The 19,479-nt window shown below is 35.6% G+C and overlaps 1 protein-coding gene across 1 annotated transcript in view; it reads right to left on the bottom strand.

Moving 5' to 3' along the window:
- MMP16 (matrix metallopeptidase 16) overlaps positions 1-19,479 on the bottom strand; it is a 293,094-nt gene that overhangs the window by 65,687 nt on the left and 207,928 nt on the right. Inside the window, exon 6 of the mRNA XM_041769632.1 lies at positions 18,763-18,974. Coding sequence (XP_041625566.1) covers positions 18,763-18,974 — 212 coding nt within the window. The remainder of the gene's footprint in view (positions 1-18,762; positions 18,975-19,479) is intronic.

Genomic DNA, 19,479 nt, shown 5'->3' with positions numbered 1-19,479 from the left:
TTTGTAGACTAACCTGTAAAAAGGAAAATCATCTGAAATTACTGATAGAAGGGTAAACAAGGGTACCAGATTATGATACTGTTGACTAATTTTTTTAAATTGACATTAACATTGCTTCTAATGCCAAGTAAGAGGTATTAGTTACTGCTTTCTTTTCCAAAGTTTTTATTGACCAAAATTGTAAAACATGAGGTAACCAAAAGAAATAGCAGTACATTTTCCCCTCTTGCTATGTTCTGGCTTTTCTTTAGTTTATGTAGCACAGATCCAGTGGTCAAAATGTCTCTTTGCTTTTATAATTCGTCAACTATGTATGTCATTGTAATACACAGCTCTCAAGGAAATGAAAGAGGTGGATACTGACTAGCAACACATCCCAAAAGAAGTTATGTCTTTCTTTCCCCCATCCAACACTTCAAAAGCATAATTTCAGCTTGAAAGGTCAGCAAGAGGAAAGTTTGTCCATTTTCTTTCCAGGTCTTCTGGAAAACTGTTAGTCCCTTGTACTGGAGAGGCAGTTAATAGGTTTTACTTGGTGTGCTATGCAAAGCCTCTCTGTGTGCCAACATGAAAAAGGCCTTTAAAGGAATGTCAGCACCTTCAGAAACTGCTTGTCAAAAAGATTTCAGTTTTCTTTCTTTGGCCTTCCTAACCCACTTTCAAAGGTTTATTTCATTCCTGTCGTTTCTGTATTATTAATGCATATAGCTCACAACTGTAATTCAGGGTGGGCTACATGGTTACAAAATTATAGAGAGAGTTGATTAGGTACAAAAATAAAAAGCAGAGCTTCACAGATTTTACAGTACGTTAATATTTTACTACCAGCAATGGCTAGTGGAAAAGAAGGCAACAATTTGCTGAAAAGCATTAAAAAAAAAAACAAAACTATTAATTTTGCCTTGAAAATTGCCTAAAATTTTCCTGCAAGTTTATTATAAATATTACAATTACGGATAGACTGAAATGTCCAAAGGCTTTTTTTTTTTTCTCTCTTTTGCCACTAGAAACAAAGCCAAATAGCACAGTAAGGAGTTTTTGGGTTACGTACCACAATGCCAATGACAGATACGTGCAAGAGCCTTGGGTTCTGATTTGGACTCTGGCCTCTGGCTTTGGTTTTCTGTGCATCAGGGCAATTCACTGATCTCTATGACCTTAGATCCTAGAGATATATACCATACATACCTTAAAGAATGGAATGCTTGACTCCTCTTTCAGTTTCGACATCAAGCTGAAGGGAAAATGGGGACTGTCGATGTTTCCAACTCGGCTAAAACTTACATGAAAATCCATGGGGGTGACTATCCTATATTATTTACAAATATTTAAAAGATGAGCCACAACAAAACCCCTCTTGATGAATTAGTGAGTATTGTTTGTGTGATGATTTTCTGCTCTCATGAAATACACTTCACAACTGAGTATAGTCCTTAAACATGAATCTATTCCTAATTATCAAATGATTCTATGAAATTGTAAGGGTGTCCCTGAAAGTATCTTCTTGAATAACACTGTCAAGTTACTAGCTGAGCATTCAAAGGACTTTTCAAATCACTGATTATCTAGAATTCATTCATTTAATAATGACCTGTTTCTCACCTCCAAAAACTAGGTGCTTTGCTAGGCATTGGGAATAGAGCAGGAAATAAGAGAGTGGTCTAAAAAAGCCAAGTGTAACTTGTCAAACTTCTTATTTACTGCACATAACTTCTTAATTATTTGTATCTCACAAAGTTTCGAAACAGAAAATGATGTTATTCCCAAAATGTCATTAAAGGAAAAAATGGTCAAAATACCGTTTATTTACATTATTGTACAATATTCACTGTAGATGTCTATAATCTCTTAGTTATGATTGTAAAATTCAGACAGCTTGAAAACATAAAGTTGTTTCTTGAATTTGCAACAAATTTATTTGGCAGAGAGCCTGATGTGAACTGACACGAGACTTTTAACTCTGGTTTATTGGGACTATTTATAAGTTTCAATGAAGAAATACTGAGTTTGATTATTGGTTGCTTCCCTATAGATCCCACAGGGATATTGTGGAAGAAATGTTTAATACACTGAATTATTAATTTTTAAAAAGGCTGTAAAAATGTCCTTTATGGCTACATTGTATTAAAATGAAATCAGTACTTCAGGTGTTTTTATTTCAAGTTCAAATGCCAATGACATTTTTATCAAAATTGAGAATTTTATTTCCTGCTTTCTTGTTTCTTCAGAGGATCACTGCTTTTGGTTCTTGTCTTTTGGTGTTTTAAAAATAAACAAGATAAATGGAACTAGTTTTTTTTTTTTTTTTTTTTTTTTTTTTTTTTTTAAGAAAAGGAACTTAAGTTCTTGGTCTTTTTGTCTGAGGCCTCAGGTATATAATTTACTGCAGGACTAAGTGTCATGTCCAGAGATAGCCCCCGTCAAGAAGATGGATTAGAAACCTTCCCAGCAGGAAACATGAAGGCTCACAGAATTCCTAAAATATTCAACCCTTACCTGAAAGTCACCCCCTCCTGTAGCGAGTACCATCTAGATGTGGAGCTGTATGAGCATATATGTTTAATATTTTTTTATTTCCCAGAGAGAATCATTCATCATTAGAAACATGTGAAGCCATCCTAGTCACTTTAAGTTCTAACACTGAAAACACTGAAAGTGATTATATTTACTATATTCAGTAGAGCAATCATACCGCGGTCTTTGAGATTTGAACATATGGCTTCAGCAGTGACAATTTCAGTGTGAGGGGCATTACTGAGGCAAAATCTGCCTTCCTGATGTTGGTTCCAATTCTACCTCGGCACACACACAGAATAGGCCCTCTTCATACTGCAGTGTTTTAAGTATTTGAGGTCACCTGGCATATCCCTTTTTTTAGTGATCTCTACTGGAAAATCCGCTCTTTGACCTTTTCCGATGAATTAACTTTGCATATGAGTTCTGATATACCAAATGGGGTAAAATGTTTTATGGTTTTAGTTTAAAATTTTTACTATTTGAAAGGAAAAAAAAAATAACTTATTTTGAAGTTAAGTCAGACTATGATCTATATTTATCCTTGGTAAATAAGTTGCCAAGGATTGTTTCTATGTATGATTCATGCTACTCAAACATTCTATTCAAACTGGGAATAGAAAAAGGCTGGGGCTTGGGACATGAGAACACCCCATCTTTCCAATATGAAAATGAAAATCAATCATAAGGAAGTTTACAAATAGGTTTGCTAAAGAATTACAAAGCTATGTTCGGATGCAAGGAGGCACTCTAGTAGAAAAGATGGTTTATACATTATAAGCTAATTAATTTTTCAAAACATGAATTTACACTGAAGAATGTGGAGCTGTCACAGAGTTTAAGAAATTTTGGGGATGTGGATATTGTTAAGTTCCTAGAATTAGCCAAACTGAAGTTAAAAGCATAGTCCTCCCATTGTCAAGACTGACCAGGACTTTTTTTTTTTTTTTTTTTTTTTTTTTTTTAAGATTTATTTATTTGAGAGAGAGAGAGAGAGAGCATGAGTTGGGAGAAAGGCAGATGGAGAAGGAGAGGCAGACTCTCGCTGAGCAGGGAGCCTGATGCGAGGCTCCATCCCAGGACCCCAGGATCATGACCTGAGCCAAAGGCAGATGCTTAACCTGCTGAGCCACCCAGGTGCCACTAATCCAAGATTTCTGACCCCAACTGCAATGAGGTAGGGTCCAACTATTAAGTTAGAGGGAAGACTCCACACAGGACCAACCTTACTTCCCACACCAAACACAAGTTCAGGGGTTCCCAAAAACATTCTAATATTTGAAGACCCCTCCAAAAAAAAAATCACTGTTAACTATTATACTTTAAAGTTTCAGTTCTTACAGGGAGAGAATGCAGATCAAAAATTCACCAAAAGAAGAGATTTGTAGAGTATGGGTAAGCATCTGAAAAGCTTCCCGTTTTCCTAGGGATGCATTACCATCCTGGTATCAGTGTATGACAATAACCATGGGCTACTGTCAAACAGGGAAGGGCATGTGAGCTTCAGTATCTTAAGTTTTTATCAGTGCTTTATTTTGCAGGCATGTCTGATTGAATGGTTATCCATATCATTGAATTCAATATCTAGGTCAATGGATACCACATAACCCAAATGTCCCACCCACCCTAAATCATATATATATATATATATATATATATGATCATATTTTATATGACTTATTTAAAATATATAATATATATGACTTATAATATATATATATATATATATATTTTTTTTTTTTTTTTTTTTTTTTCTGGTGTAGCCAGCCCCCATCCTAAACAAAGACAATGCTATCAGCTATAGACAGGGAATACCTCCATAAAGCCAAGGGCAAAAGCCCAGACCTCCTTAGGCCTAGGCCAACTCTTTATAACAGCAAGTATTGTTTCAAGGTTCAAAGATATAATTACAAATTCAAAAACAAAAATAAAAACAAAATCCTGAAACCAAACACTTAGCTGGAAATTCTTAACAGCCATTGACTTTTAAGAAAAGGAAAGCAAAGTAGAAAACAACTTTGGTGCCCGGTATCAACATGACCCAGCTTGAAGTATGACATGAAAGTAAATCCAAGTACAATGTTATGAGAATCAGTTTACCAATATAAAAAATAAAACCAAAATAAGTGAATGAGCTACAAATCTGTAAAGAAAATTACAGGTAAACTTGAGAAAATTTTTAGATGTTGATGGTATTATACGACCATTATCTTGCTCTCATTCTATGAATAAGATGTGGGCTCTTTATGATGAATTGTTTACCTTAATCATCATAATTATAGCAAAATAAATTGCCTTGTTATTATAATATCAATTTTTCTCAGAAATGCTGTAATGAAGGATATGTTCAAAATGAATTATTTTCATAAAATCTAACTTATGGAACGCTTCACAAAGAGCCACACTAAGTATATATTCTAAGAAGAATATAAGAATCCTTTTATTCACCATGGGGAAAAAAATGTTTTTAAATGAAAGCCAAAGAGGATGAGGAAGATGGGCGATATTTAGTTAAAACTTTACTTAACCAACCTCGATTTGATTTTGTCATGCTTTTCAGGTTTCATATAATTTCTGATAACTATTACTTTGGTGACTGCACTCCTTAGAAACCTAGTTTTTAAGACCCCTGAAACTTCTGATATAAGAGATGCTGACAATGAAATTTAAACCGGAAAACTGACATATTGGTGTTGTACATTAAAAAAAGGTAATTCTAAAATTTGTGCCAATGATGACAATGTCTCACATCAGTGCAGCTCTTTTAAATATTTCAAACACATTTCACATATCTCCTTGTGAGATGGATTATCTAGCTGTAATTGCCTTATTCGATATCTCTGAAAGATAAGAGTCCAAAAGGAAATTCTCATCATGTTAACAATATCCTGGCACCAGAACCCATGCGTCCCGACTTTTTGTTTTGTTTTGTTTTGTTTTGCCTCCTGACTTTTAGTTTAGGTTTCTTTTCAACAGAATATATAGTTTTTCTCACATGAAATTGGAAATAGCTCACTGCCTCCACTGACATTACTGATCAGGTTTCAAAAACTAACACAAAACAAATATTTGTATGCGCTTATTGCACCATATACTCTCTTTTCTTTGAAGTTACTATAGATACCTGTCTTCTGATTCAGTGATGAATGTCTATTTCCCACAAGGAACAGCAAGTTCTTGAAGCAAGTGGCACTGGGGTAGTCACGAAGATTCTATTCTTCGAGAAGAAACTCAGGCTCGGTTGTGGAATCCTGGTCATAGAAGTATCCAAAGCCTGGGCTTTTCCATTTTTACTATAACCTAGTATATTTTCTAAAGCACAATAGAGACTCCATCCAGAGTTTCAAGTAAATAAACTAATTAAATATGACTATATATCAATAATCACTTGCTATATTTTCCTAAACTATTTCCCATATCATATATTTACGCAAAGAAAAAAAAATCTCCCCAAAATACTCAAGAAGAGAGTAGAGGAATTGTCCTAACATGCATATTTAGTAAATCGTACGATTTTTTTCTACAAGTGTTGTTCAGAATTCTAATCACAAAATTTATTTTTGATCCTCTATCTGATCTTTTGTTTATACTAGCAGTAGAGAAAATGGGTTGATATACACGATAAAGATATTTTAACAAAATTATAGTATTACATGAACCAGAAACTTCGGCATTTCTATTTCTGACAGTAACTGCAAATGCAGTGGACAACTTGGAAAACGTCTCTATTCCAAGGGACTTCGTGATTACGCACGAGGAGGCTTATGTGTCAGTGGCACACCAGTGGCCAGCTATGACATCAGCTCCTTTGAGCTGTAGCTCAAGGATATAAACAGTCTTTATTCGCTTAATGTTCTCACCAGTAACTGCTACAAATAAGTGCACTTCACGAGTAGCACAGCCCGATGAACGCAGAGACTCACCAACTGTTCCAGGGGAGATGCAGAAAAAAACGGGGCTTTCACAATAGCCATATTAAAGCCTCCCAAAAAAGGCTTCCTGTCCTGACAGATTCAGAACATGATGCACCTTTCTTTGAGTGAAGTTTCAGTAAATAATATTTGTAGAGAGAAGGGAAACACTATAACTTCTTCTTCTTCTTTTTTTTTTTTTTTAACAGAAGTCTCAATATTCTCAATATTCTTGAAAGACCTCATACTTCTCATCCAATTCCTGACAGGACATCTTGTTCTTTGGGCCCCTCTGAGTCCCTTCATAATTTCAGCTTCCTGTGACATTTAAAGGCAAGCTTCCTCCCTTTCTCTCTTTTCTTTTCTTTTCTTTTCTTTTCTTTTCTTTTCTTTTCTTTTCTTTCTTTTCTTTCTCTTTTCTTTTCCTCCCTCCCTCCCTCCCTCCCTCCCTCCATCCCTCCTTACATCTTAGGAATAGGGCTCTGGCTTGCTCTTAGGGGTTCCTCTCCCAATAGCCAACATTTGCTCAACATTTCTCATTAGCTCTGTTTGCTACATCCATCCTACCTAGTCACTCCAGGCTCAAGACGTTTGGCCAGTTAACCTAGCCTGCAGAACAAAGCCTTGAGTTGTCAACAGGGCATGCAAGATCCTTTATGAAGGAGTCCCACCTGTGTCTTTCCAGCCTCATTTTCCCATTTCTCTGCTTTGCTTTTTGTAACAAACTTGATAAGCTTCCTACTGCACCCTCCTTCGGACCTCCAAGCTTGGCTAGCTTTACATTGTTCTTACAGATACAGATTAAATATCCTTCCTCTACAAGAAGTCCTTCCCAGTTTATGTGGCCTTCCATTGGGTACCCACTGTACTTGGTGCATTAGCCTATCATTAGAGCACATCATGATGCATTATGATGATCTAGTTACTGCTACCTCCTCTGCTAGACTATTATCTCCCCGAGGGACAGAACAGAGGGTGGTCTGCTCATCATGTTCTTCTCAATGTCCAGCTATTCTTTGGTAGGCAGTCGAAATTTCATTAAAGAATTTTAAAAAAACGAATGGAAGAGTATAGTAGTTCACTTCTTAAGAACAAGGACTATTGTCATAGACTCCTTTGAAATGCTTTAAGGTCAACCACAGAACTTTTCTGAACACAGACAGTGGTAGTAATAATAACAACAACGTCATCAACAACTATGACAATAATAGCGGTTGCTGAAATTAGTTGAACATTTGTTGTGTACCAGTCTCTACGCTCAGTGCCTTACACAGCTTACAATTTTGTCAGTGTTAGTTGAACTGACAAACATTGCTATATGGCAGGCCTCATGTTTCATCAATTAACAACACTCTCTGGATTAATTGCCAAATACCATGTCACTCTATGATGTTACACTTGATCCTAGCCAAAAGGCTGAGAAGCGATGTTTTGCATGATTTGAAAGTATTTCTAGGGATCCCTGGGTGGCGCAGCAGTTTAGCGCCTGCCTTTGGCCCAGGGCGCGATCCTGGAGACCCCGGATCGAATCCCACGTCAGGCTCCCGGTGCATGGAGCCTGCTTCTCCCTCTGCCTATGTCTCTGCCTCTCTCTCTCTCACTGTGTGCCTATCATAAATAAATAAAAAAAATAAAGTTGTTTAAAGAAAAAAAAGTATTTCTATAGTAAACTAAATAAATTCTCACCAATGGTGCCTACAAAATGGCAAAACTGTAGATAATCAAAATATTTAGTTAGCTTCACTCACTAGACGCTAATCCTACTCAAAATTAGTGAACAATGGGCAGAGATCCTCATCCAATTGGACATCTTTGCTAGCCAGGTTAAAATACATCATTGAAAGTTGTCACCGTCATTTTGAACAAGGACATTTTTAGTCACAGTTCAAGGTAAAAGTCCATTGAATACTTTAATAGCTCTTGCCTACTTGTATTTTTTGAAAATTATATGGCTTCACTATCACTTAACGTGTTATAAACTTCGCAGTTATCAAGCCTTTTTTATGCCACTGTATTTTTACCTATTAAATGTATATACAACACCATTGCACTACAGATTTTAAAAAGTTACTCACAATTCCATTGTTCTAAAACTTGTCTAACATCATTTTTCTATAATATCTGTTTTGTCAATACATTTTTCAAATGATGTCATTCATGATACATAAAATTTTAAATTTTCCTATTTTATGCTTGTGTCTACATTATAATGTCTTATTTTTTCATACATTCTCCACAATTAACCTTTTAAATGGTTACATTATATTTCATTGAGTTGATATAATATTTATTTGCTACACCACTACCCTATTCCTGGATAATCTGGGTTGCTTGCTAAATTTTCTCCTACTAGCAAGAAAGTTGTGATGAGTATCATTGTTCTTTTTAGATTTACTTTATTATTTCAGGATGAATTACCATTCAGGGGATTACTAATTTGGAAACTATGCACATTTCCCTTTTTATTATAAGATATACTAATGCTGCAGTTTGGATTAGAAATAGTTTTTCCAATCTTACTCACTTGCTATTGATACTGATTATACTTTCTTTAAAATAGTCATGTAAATAAACATACTATAGTGTTTTGAAACTTTAAAGCATCATAAGAAGTACACATAGAAGAATGGATAAAATAGTCAAGAACCTCCCTCATGGAAGTTAAATGCAGAGAAAGTAGAGTTAGAAGTAAAAACATTGGTTTTTTTTTTTTTTTTTAAGATTTATTTATTTTTTGAGAGAGAGCAAAAGGGAGTGGGGGGAGGGGCAGAAGGAGAAGGAGAGAGAGAATCTCAAGCCGACTCCCTACTGAGTGCGGAGTCTGACACGGGGCTTGATCTCACAACCCTAAGATCATGACCTGAGCCAAAATCAAGAGTCCGATGCTTAACTGAACGACCCAGGTGCCCCCCAAACACTGTTCATTTAATAAATATTTATTGAATGCTGCCAGTAGGACAAGTACTGCTAGTTAAGTTTAATCCTTCGAGTTGCTTTTTCATGTCAAGAAAAATATTTCTCAATTTTATAGTCAAAGTGCTTATTAGAAAAGCTCTATTTCACTATTTTACTATGGCTCAGGACATCTATCATAACACAGTTAAGAGTCTCCCCTGGCCCCTGGCCACTGATTTTTCCAGGAATTTTCCAGGTAGATTGTCACATAATTTGCCAATAATGACAACTTTGGCCTCTATTTTACATATTTCTATGTGTCTTATATATTTCCACGTGCTAAGAAAAACAAAGGCTTCTAAGAAATTCTGAAGAGCTGGATGAATGTTTCAATAACTTCACATAGTCCACAAAGCACAATGATAATCACGACATTGTTAATAGAAAGGTTAAAAGGGGAATGGAAGAAATAAAGTATCATTTTTGCTTCACAGATACGTAAGAGGTCAAGAGTGGCACAGTCACAAATGCCAAACATGAAAGAAAAAAACTGGAGAAGTGCTTATTTTCAAAACTTCTAATATAAAGGAAAATCTACTTTTTTATGTATGGCATACATCTTGAACTAAACTGCTTATTAATCTTGCTCTTGGTAAAAGTGCTCTGAAAAATAATTGTGAGTGTGAGCACTTTCTTTGTAAAAAATCTCAATATAAAGCTATAGATTATGACAAACATGGTAAAAAAACATTTTTGATATTGAGAAGACTTAGATTATTAATAATTGTAGAATAGAAAAATTGAAATTGCTTGGAGGGAGAGGGTTTTTCAAATAAGCTCACAATTAATATGCTTTCAGAAAGTACTTTTGCATGACTATATGGAATTTTTCTATTCATACTATATATTTGTATCAAACCGTACATGATAAAACATAGTTTAGTCCCTAAAATATGCAGTGCAAGCATATATTTTTTTTTTTACTTTTTTTTTTTTTGAAATATAGTTGACTATGTTAGATTAGTTTTAGGTGCGCAACATAGTGATTTTTGTTTTAATTTTTTATTTAAATTCCAGTTAGTTAACATACTCACATTAAATTTCAGGTGTAGAAGTTAGTGATTCAACACTCACATATAACATCTAGTGCTCATCACAAGTGCCCTCCTTAATTTCCATCACCGATTTAACCCATCTCCCATCAGTTTGTTCTCTATAGTGAAGAGTCTGTTTCATGGTTATCCGCTCTTTTCTCCCCACTATGTTCATTTGTTTTGTTTCTTAAATTCCACATGTGAATAAAATCCTATGGTATCTGTCTTTCTCTGACCAGCTTATGTCGTTTAGCGTAATATCGTCTAGCTCCATCCTCATCATTGCAAATGGCAAGATTTCATTCTTTTTTATGGTTGAGTAATATTCCATATATCATATATACCCCTTTTTCTTCCATCTGTCAGTTAATGGCGACTTGGACTGCTTCTATCATTTGGATATTGTTGATAATGCTGCTATAAACAGTGGGGTGCATGCATCCCTTCGAATTGGTATTTTTGTATCCCTTGGGTAAGTACCTTGTAGTCCAATTGCTGGGTCATAAGGTAGTTCTATTTTTAACTTTTTTGAGGAACCCCTATACTGTCTTCCACAGTGGCTGCACCAGTTTGCATTTATGCTGTCCTCACCACAAATGTAACTACCATCCATCACCACACAATGCTAACACAGCACCACTGACTATTCCCTATGCTGCACTTTCATCCTTGTGACTTATTCATCCTGTAACTGGACACCTGTACCTCTGACTCCTCTTCACTCATTTTGCCCATTCCCTTACCCCCTCCTCTCTGTCAAACACCTATTTGTTCTCTGTATTTATGGGCCTATTTGTAACCATATATTAAATGTCCTATTTTATATTATTAATAAAAATAGTTTTCCTGAATCCAAAACAAGTATCCAAATATATGCTTAAAATGTTTGAGGTCACCTAAAAATAAGGTGACTAGAGAGAAAATTGGAAATAGAAGTGACTGTGAATCCATTCTTCTGAATACTTAGACACTTGACCCGATGGTCAGAAAACATTAGTAAAGAATTTAAATATTTCAAGGATTAAATCTTAAGCCATAGAGAATACCAATATTTTGAAAATCAATTAATATTGACATTAAAATTCAGTATTACACATAATTCCAGTTGCTCTCCCAAATATTTACTTACCTAAGATATTTGAAAGACCATGATTTCGTACTACAAGGAAATTTAATTAATACTCTGCTCGCTGTGTCTTGGCGATTGCTCCCTTTGGTCTAATGCGAAGCTAGCCCCAATTATAACAAACTATTAATAACAGTTAATACTTCTTGGCAATACAGAATTAAGCTATGATGCAGAGTAATTTTAGATTACCCTCTGTTGTGTAATTTCTCTAAGTATTTTTTTAAAACACTTTTTGGATTCTCTGACAACAGAATATATATATATATATGTATATATATATATACACACACATATATATATATATTTAAGATTTAATTATTTAGAGAGAGAGGGAGAGCTTGTGAGTGGGGGGGGAGAGGCAGAGGGAGAGCATCTTCAGGCAGACTCCACTAAGCATGGAGCTAGACCGGAGGAGGCGGGGGGCTCAATTCCAAGAATCATGAGATCTTGACAGGAGCCAAAACCAACAGTCAGAAGCATAGCTGACTGAGCCCCTTTGGGCGCCTCCATCTGACAACAGAATATTTTTAATTATTTCGCTGAGTAAAGTGATAGGAACAATAGCAACAATCATAAACCATTCTATTCCTTTCCCTTATAAAATACAAATTTGGGCCATTTTTCTGTGATCTTTACTCAGCTAAAAGTTATTTTTAAAACTAACTTCAAACAGCATGGGAATTTGAGTTATTGAATATAATGAGTAATTCCAAATGCCAAGTCTGTCTTGCGACATAAAAGCTACCATTTCCTCAGCTTCCTATATACCTATGATGGAATTTATTAGCCACGATACAGATAAGGAAAATGAGCTCAGAGATATTTTCAAAAATATTTATTGTCTGCTACATTCACGGCATGGCTCAATCCAGCAGTAAATACAGGAGTAGTTCCGTTCTTGTCTGGAGCCTATGACAAATGGGATCTGACTCCGAGTCTATCTCTAACGTCTAGAAGTTTAAGCATTGGGGGTGCCTGGGTAGCTCAGTGGTTGAGCATCTGCCTTTGGCTCAGGTCATGATCCCCAGGTCCTGGGATCAAGTCCCGCCTCAAGCTCCCTGGAAGGAGCCTGATTCTCCCTCTGCCTGTGTCTCTGCCTCTGTGTCTCTCACGAAAAATATATAAAGTCTTAAAAAAATAAAGTTTAAGCATTATCCTATACTGATAGGATTATCCTATACTGTAAACAAGAACATGCAAGTATGCAACAAGAATGAATGAATCATTAGGTTATGAGCTGGGAGAGAAGTCTTCCAATTGTAAATGGCAAACCTATTCTTTAGAGTCACAAAGATGGCACAAAGTTTATAGAATCCACAAGAAACTCATCTGAATTTCTACAAATATTGTTTCCTTCCATATATCTAGCCTCATGCAGACCCGTGTAATAGCACACTGCATAGGAATAGAGACTGGAGATAGCCTTCTGCTGCTTTATAAAGAGCCAGAGAAATCTGGAAGATAGGTGAATATCTGGTATTTGACAGGGAAAGACCTGCAAAGCAAATGGCTGGCAAGTTCAAACACAGCAGGGAGATAAGTGCAGCTGGCACTGAGTGAGTGAAAATGAGCAGAATGAGAAAGAGGTGGAGAGATCAGAGAAGCAAAGCAAAATGCAGTTATCGTGCAGCTTTGTGGGTGAAAGAACCTTGGCTTTTTGCCCCAACTTTAATGAGGTCTACTGACAAATAAAAATGGTATATATTTAAGGTATACAACTTGATGATTTGTAATAAGTATACATTGTGAAATGATTACCACAATCAGACTAACAGACCTATCCATCACCTCACATAGTTACCTAATTTTTTTTTTATGGTGACAACAATTGAGATCTACTTTAGCAAATTTCAAGTAAGTGATACATTATTATTAACTATTGTCACTATGCTGTATATTAGGTCTCCAGGGCTTATAACTGAAAATGTTACCCTTTGTACAACATCTCCCCATTTCCCTGCCCCCAGAGTCTCCACCTCTCTCTCCCTGTCATATAAAATCTCTTCTTTTATGAAACAAAACCACCATCTTGCAAATGAAATTGAGTCATACCTTATACTTACAAGGCTTGGCTAATGAGACATTGTACTTTCAATAGAAGTTAAGCTAGTATTAATGAGGGCAGACTCTGGTCAAGTCTGTTTCTATGGAAATAAAAGGAACTCTGATTCTCCAGTAGAATTAAGTAGGTAGTCATAAGTGAAGATGGTCATATTTAAGAACACTTAGTTTTGTGATGAATATACATGAATAGAAGAGAATTTGATAAAGGAAAGTACCGATTGATTTCTGTGTTGGCTTGCTTTCTTGTTGTTATTGTTGTTGCTATTTTGGTAAACGATGAAATGTTTTCCTTAATGAGAGTCCTAAGCCTTGTTCTTCTATTCTAATTGGGAATATACTTTACTGTACTTCTGTGAATGCTGTTCTAGGACAGCTTAGCCTTTTAACACTATCCTTTCTGGCTCTACTGTAAAGCATTGGCTTTTGTTCCCTTTGATATGAAGAACTGGTCAGTTGCCAAGTGAAACCTTTCGTGTGTGTGTGCTTACGTGTGTGTGTGTGTGCGTGTGCACAGACATGCCTATTCATGTTAAAAGAATTCCAGGTGTGGATACAGTTTTTCTTCCTATCTTCAACTTCAGGAAGAATAGTTACTACTGCAGTCTTTCCTACATAACAAAATATCATGTGCTGAAACATATCCCATACCAGTTTGGCTAATTCTGCTTTCTTTTACACCACAACAGAGCTAAATATTCAATGTTTTTATCTTGTGGTCCAAAAGAACTTTGAGTCATCATTTGAACCATCAAATCTTCCTGTCATCAGCGTTGTCACACCAGCAGCCTCATGTGATATACACAGCTTAAGCTCTTCAGGGGACATTCTTAAAAATAACCTCTTTAGAGTAAGGATAGACCTTCTGTTGTGTTGCTGTTTTGTTCCTCGATTCCTTGGCATTTTGTTTTGATTTTCATTTCCTTGCTGTAGGTGGTTAACATTCCCAAAGATTATGAAACTACATGGAAAGCTTAACTTTCTCATGTGAATAGATTCAGAATTTTATCTATAGGGCAGGACAGAATTTTATATATATGTGTGTGTGTGTGTGTGTGTGTGTGTACTGTATATTAAATATATGTAATGTTTATTATATTTCCATATTGAAATATACCCAGATGAACTCCACTTCAAATAAATGAATGCCTGGAAAGCTCAATATAAATCAAATCTCTGAAGAGGAAGCTTGCTTCCAAGAATTATGTTAAAACTACCATTCTAAAGAAAGGTTCCTTTCTAATAAGAAAACAAAATTATCTGATGATATTACCTTTTATTTATATCTAGATTTTCAGAATTTAAGTAAAACATACATATAGATTTTTAAGTAAATCATACTCATAGAAATCTTTGGGCAAGGAATAACAGACTAGTGGAATGAAACATTTTCAGAAACATTATACTGGTTGATTGTTTTTGCATAAACCTGATAGTAGCTCTATTTTCATTAAATAATTCTTATATTGAGATCCTTGTTCATTAGCTTGAGCACTATGAAGCCCGCATGAACCAATCCTGCTTTGAAGAAGTCTACAAATGAGAGATGCACTACAATGAGAAATAGAGAAGATAGAAATTAAAAACGTGCTAATCAAATGGAGGGGATAAATATAGAAATCACTAGAAAGAGATTTGAGGTTGAAGAATAGTCAAAGAGCTTGGGACATGTGGAAGACATCAAGGAGGGAAGTTTTAGATAAGCAGAAGCTTGCAATGAAGCCCCAGACATTAATAACTACAGTGAAACGAGTGTCAGATGGGGGAAGGGTTGAGGAGATAAAGAGGTTCCTAATTTGTATAGAGAATCTGTAATGAAGAAAAGTAGAGAATCAAGTTACATTAGTAAAAGTGGGATCAAAGAGTGGGTGATCCTAAAATATATTTGAAAGAATAGTTAATAAAGAGCAAACTATGAAACTAATGATGAGTATGTTAAAAGAAAAAAGGCAGGCATGCACAAGAGAGGCTGGCAGAGAGTAATTCCAGGCAAGTAGAACGGATATGGGGAGATGACAGTAATTTGAGGTAAAGTTAGGATAGACTATTTAGGTATAGAGGGAAGACTTAGGGGACCACCAGTTATTAATAAAGAAAGAATTTTTAGGATGCTTTCCCACCTCATTCAGGGGCCCATGGCGTGCTTCTGTGTGAAGCACTTTGAAAGCTAGAATGTAAGCTCCAAGAAGCCAGAGTCTAGTTGCTTTGGTTACTACCGCATGGTCAGTGCCTAAAATAGCCTCTCATGGTAGGAGCTCAATAAATATTCCTTGAATATTTACTATTTAAAGATATAGCTTAAAGCCTACCACCTTTCTTTTAAACTTTCCCTTACTCTTTCAGGTAGGAAAGCTTAGTGGGGAAAATACAGATTTTAGAATCAAGTAGACCTGCGTTCAACTCCTGACTACTGCTTAAAACCTTGTAACTCAGACTAACTACTTCACTTTTCTGATTCTCAGTTTTCTCATTTGTAAAACAGAGAATTCTATGCATCCTGCAGTTTTATTATAAGGCTTAGAGGTTATGGCTGTAAAGTGCCTAGATCTATTCAGGGACGTATTAGTAACCCAATCCATGGTAGCTATTAATTAAGAGCAAGTATTACTCAATCATGCTTTCTTGGCTTTGATCAAATCTTGTTTATTTCTGATTTATATCATTTGTCATTTTGCACTAGAGTTAACACGTCTAGCTTCTCTCCCTCAATACATCAACTGTTTTAGACACCGAATAACCAATTTCTTTAATGTGCCTAAGAAATTTTTCTTTCAAAATTCAGGATAAGCTTTTTCTCAGTCAGGTTTTCTTGATATACTCAACTAGACTTCGGCACTTTCTTTTCATGTCCCTGTTGTACCTTTTACCCCTACATCTTGAAAGTACTTAAGTTCGGGTCTGTCTTCACGGCTGGAATACAAGCTCCATAGAGACAGGAGTGTTACCTCCTATGCATACATACCTGGTGCCTAGGAAGCAAGCCTGGGCACTGTATGAAAGAGGAGATGAGTAGGAAAATTATCAAGTCAAGTGATACAAAAATCCATCAAGTAAATGGAGATTAAAAGAATGCAATGCCTATCAGAAGATATCCCCAATTGTAATTATTCTTAGAAAGAAGGCAGGGACCAGTGAAAAAAAGAAATTAAATTCAGATAGAGTTTAGGAACTCTGTCCTATAGTTTTGATAAAGGAATCCAAGATAACATGAGAGGTTAGAGAAGCAGGCCTTACTCATATTCTTCATATACTTATTTTGACATTAATAATAGTGGCTACTGTATTATTCTACTTGAGAGTTGGTCTATTTGCTTTTTATCCATTCCTGAGTCCAGGAACCAATGATCACAAGACTTCACTTGATCAGTCAAGAACACGCCCAGTGTGCAGAGTGAGAAAGGCTGGTGAAAATGATCATTACATATGAAGATACCAATCTTTTCTGAGATTGACCAAGTAATTACGCAGATAGGAAGGATGGAAAGATTGTACCCAGAGTCAATTTCACATCATATTCTCAGATAAGTTTAAAACTTTGTTGACATGACTATGATATCAAGGTATAAAGCTGGGATGTTGAATTTGGCCAAAACAGAGAAAACAAAATCCTTCAGATGTCATTTGGTGTCTTGTAGAGGAAACAAATGATTTCATTTTGTTTTCATTTCAACTAGTTGCTGTGGGCTGAGCACAATGAGTGGCTATATATACAGAGAGAGATAGAGAGACAGAGAGAGAGAAAGCTTTGTTTTTTACTCCTTGAATCTAAATTTATTAATCTACTTAAATTGAATGGGAGATACCTAATTAAGCATTGCATAGCATTTATAGAATTCAAAAATCTATTCATGTGTTTGAACAAAAGCATCGATTTTTCCTGGAAAGTATGATGCTCCTGTGCATATTATATCAAATCCAAATCTTATTTTCCAATAAAGGAAATAGAGTACTTTGTCTATTAAAAATTATACGAAATCTATATTTTTAAAGTGTAGCCTCTGGTAGATAGGAAATTCTGTGTAAGTAGGACAATATTTCATTATTTATTGATTCATGTCTACTCAAAAAGAGTGCACATTATTTTATTTTTAAATGGATGGTATTGGTAAAATGTGGTTATTTTAATATGCTAATGCCGACATAAAACATACAATTTTTTCATCATTTTCTCAGATCAGTTTACAATACTGAGGGAGAAAATATTTTTCAGTATTGTACTATATTAATTTTCCAGTATTATATTAAACATACTTAGTAAATCCATTATGTAACTTATTTTTTTTCATTATGTAACTTATTTTAATACAATGCCTGTCAGTGTTGTCTGAGAACTCAGACATATTAGTCTTACTTGCAACCTTTTTAAAAAATAACATCAATCAGGTATATAGGGATGTCTGGGTGGCTCAGTGGTTGAACATCTGCCTTTGGCTGAGGACGTGATCCTGGAGTCCCGGGATCGAGTCCCTTGGGCTCCCTGCATGGAGCCTACTTCTCCCTCTGCCTGTGTCTCTGCCTCTATGTCTGTCTCTCATGAATAAATAAATAAAATATTTTTTAAAAAATAAAAAAAATAAATCAGGTATATAAAAATACCTGACTGAAGAAAACAATGATGACATATACTCGTAAAATCAAAATGATGGTCTCATGGAGGAGCTTTGACTCAAATTTCTACCAGTAGACCTCAAACAGAATGATCACTACTACTCCTAAAAACAATGCTTTAATTGTCAAGTGAAATCATAGGGATCTCATAAAGACGTGCAAATCAAAGATAGAATAGCTCTAGCGCGTCTGCAAGTGGCTAAGCTTCCAAGCAAATCATCCCTATTAGTTCCTATTCATGACTTCAATTATGCTTTTTTATCTGTTCGTAACATGCAGCATTTTCTTACCCTCACATTTCTAGGCATTTTAGCTTCTGCTGACATAAATACATTCCTCAAATAGAATATTACAGCAATCTTCTGCTAGACATTTAAGCCCATTTGTGCGTTTATTTTTTAAGATGCTTTTTTGAAACTTCTAACTGTGAGAGGTCTGGGAAGGTAGTGTTAGAATGAATGAGAACTTGTTTTTTAAAGCGACACTGTAGACACTTGGTCTACAATTAGAAAAAAAAAAAAAAAGAAAAAAGAAAATCACAGCCTCCTACCTTGAAAACAAACATCTCACGGCGAAGAATAGCTAAAGTGTTAAAGTTCCCATCGCAGATGTTGGGTTTGGCTCCAGGATAGGAAGGTCTTCCCGTGGGAGGTCGAGGGGGTTTGGGCCTGTCATTCTTCCGTGGGTCAGCTGGAGGAATGGAGCGGTGTGGGGGCACTGTCGGTAGAGGTCTTGTCGGTGGAGGGATCTTGTCAGGTGGACCTTTGAAAATACGAGGAAAGCACTTGGCTGACTTCAAACTGGAATAGTGCTGCATAATATGCTGCAGAGGACAATCACTCCTGAGGGGAGGGCACAGACTGAGTAAGCTAAGAAGTCTTGAAGACTGTATGTTTTCTGAAAAAACAAACCATTATACCCAACAAACTACTGCCAACTCTATCAGAAAGTCCTTATCTTGCTAAGTTCTGAATCCCAGTCACTGAACTTTCTTTGTTAATTTTTAATGACATTTTTCGTAGCTTTGCCAGAGTCCTTATTGGAAAAACTGCTTTGAAATCTTTTTTGGAAGTAGGTGGTGTATAAATAATACATAAATGAAGATGAATACTGGAACCATGCATGTAAGCTCCACCAAAGTTAATCCTAGATTTTGACTGACAATGATTCTATGCAAATATTTCTAAAAGATAAACATTAAGGAATCAAAGTTTATTCCACCCTCTGTCTCCAACTGTATTTATAACCTTTTCCTGACTTTCATTAT

Source organism: Vulpes lagopus, chromosome 9 (assembly GCF_018345385.1).
Source record: "Vulpes lagopus strain Blue_001 chromosome 9, ASM1834538v1, whole genome shotgun sequence".
Classification (NCBI taxonomy): Eukaryota; Metazoa; Chordata; class Mammalia; order Carnivora; family Canidae; genus Vulpes; species Vulpes lagopus.
Note: the sequence above shows the minus strand (reverse complement) of the source record. Positions and strands in the feature narration are given on the sequence as shown.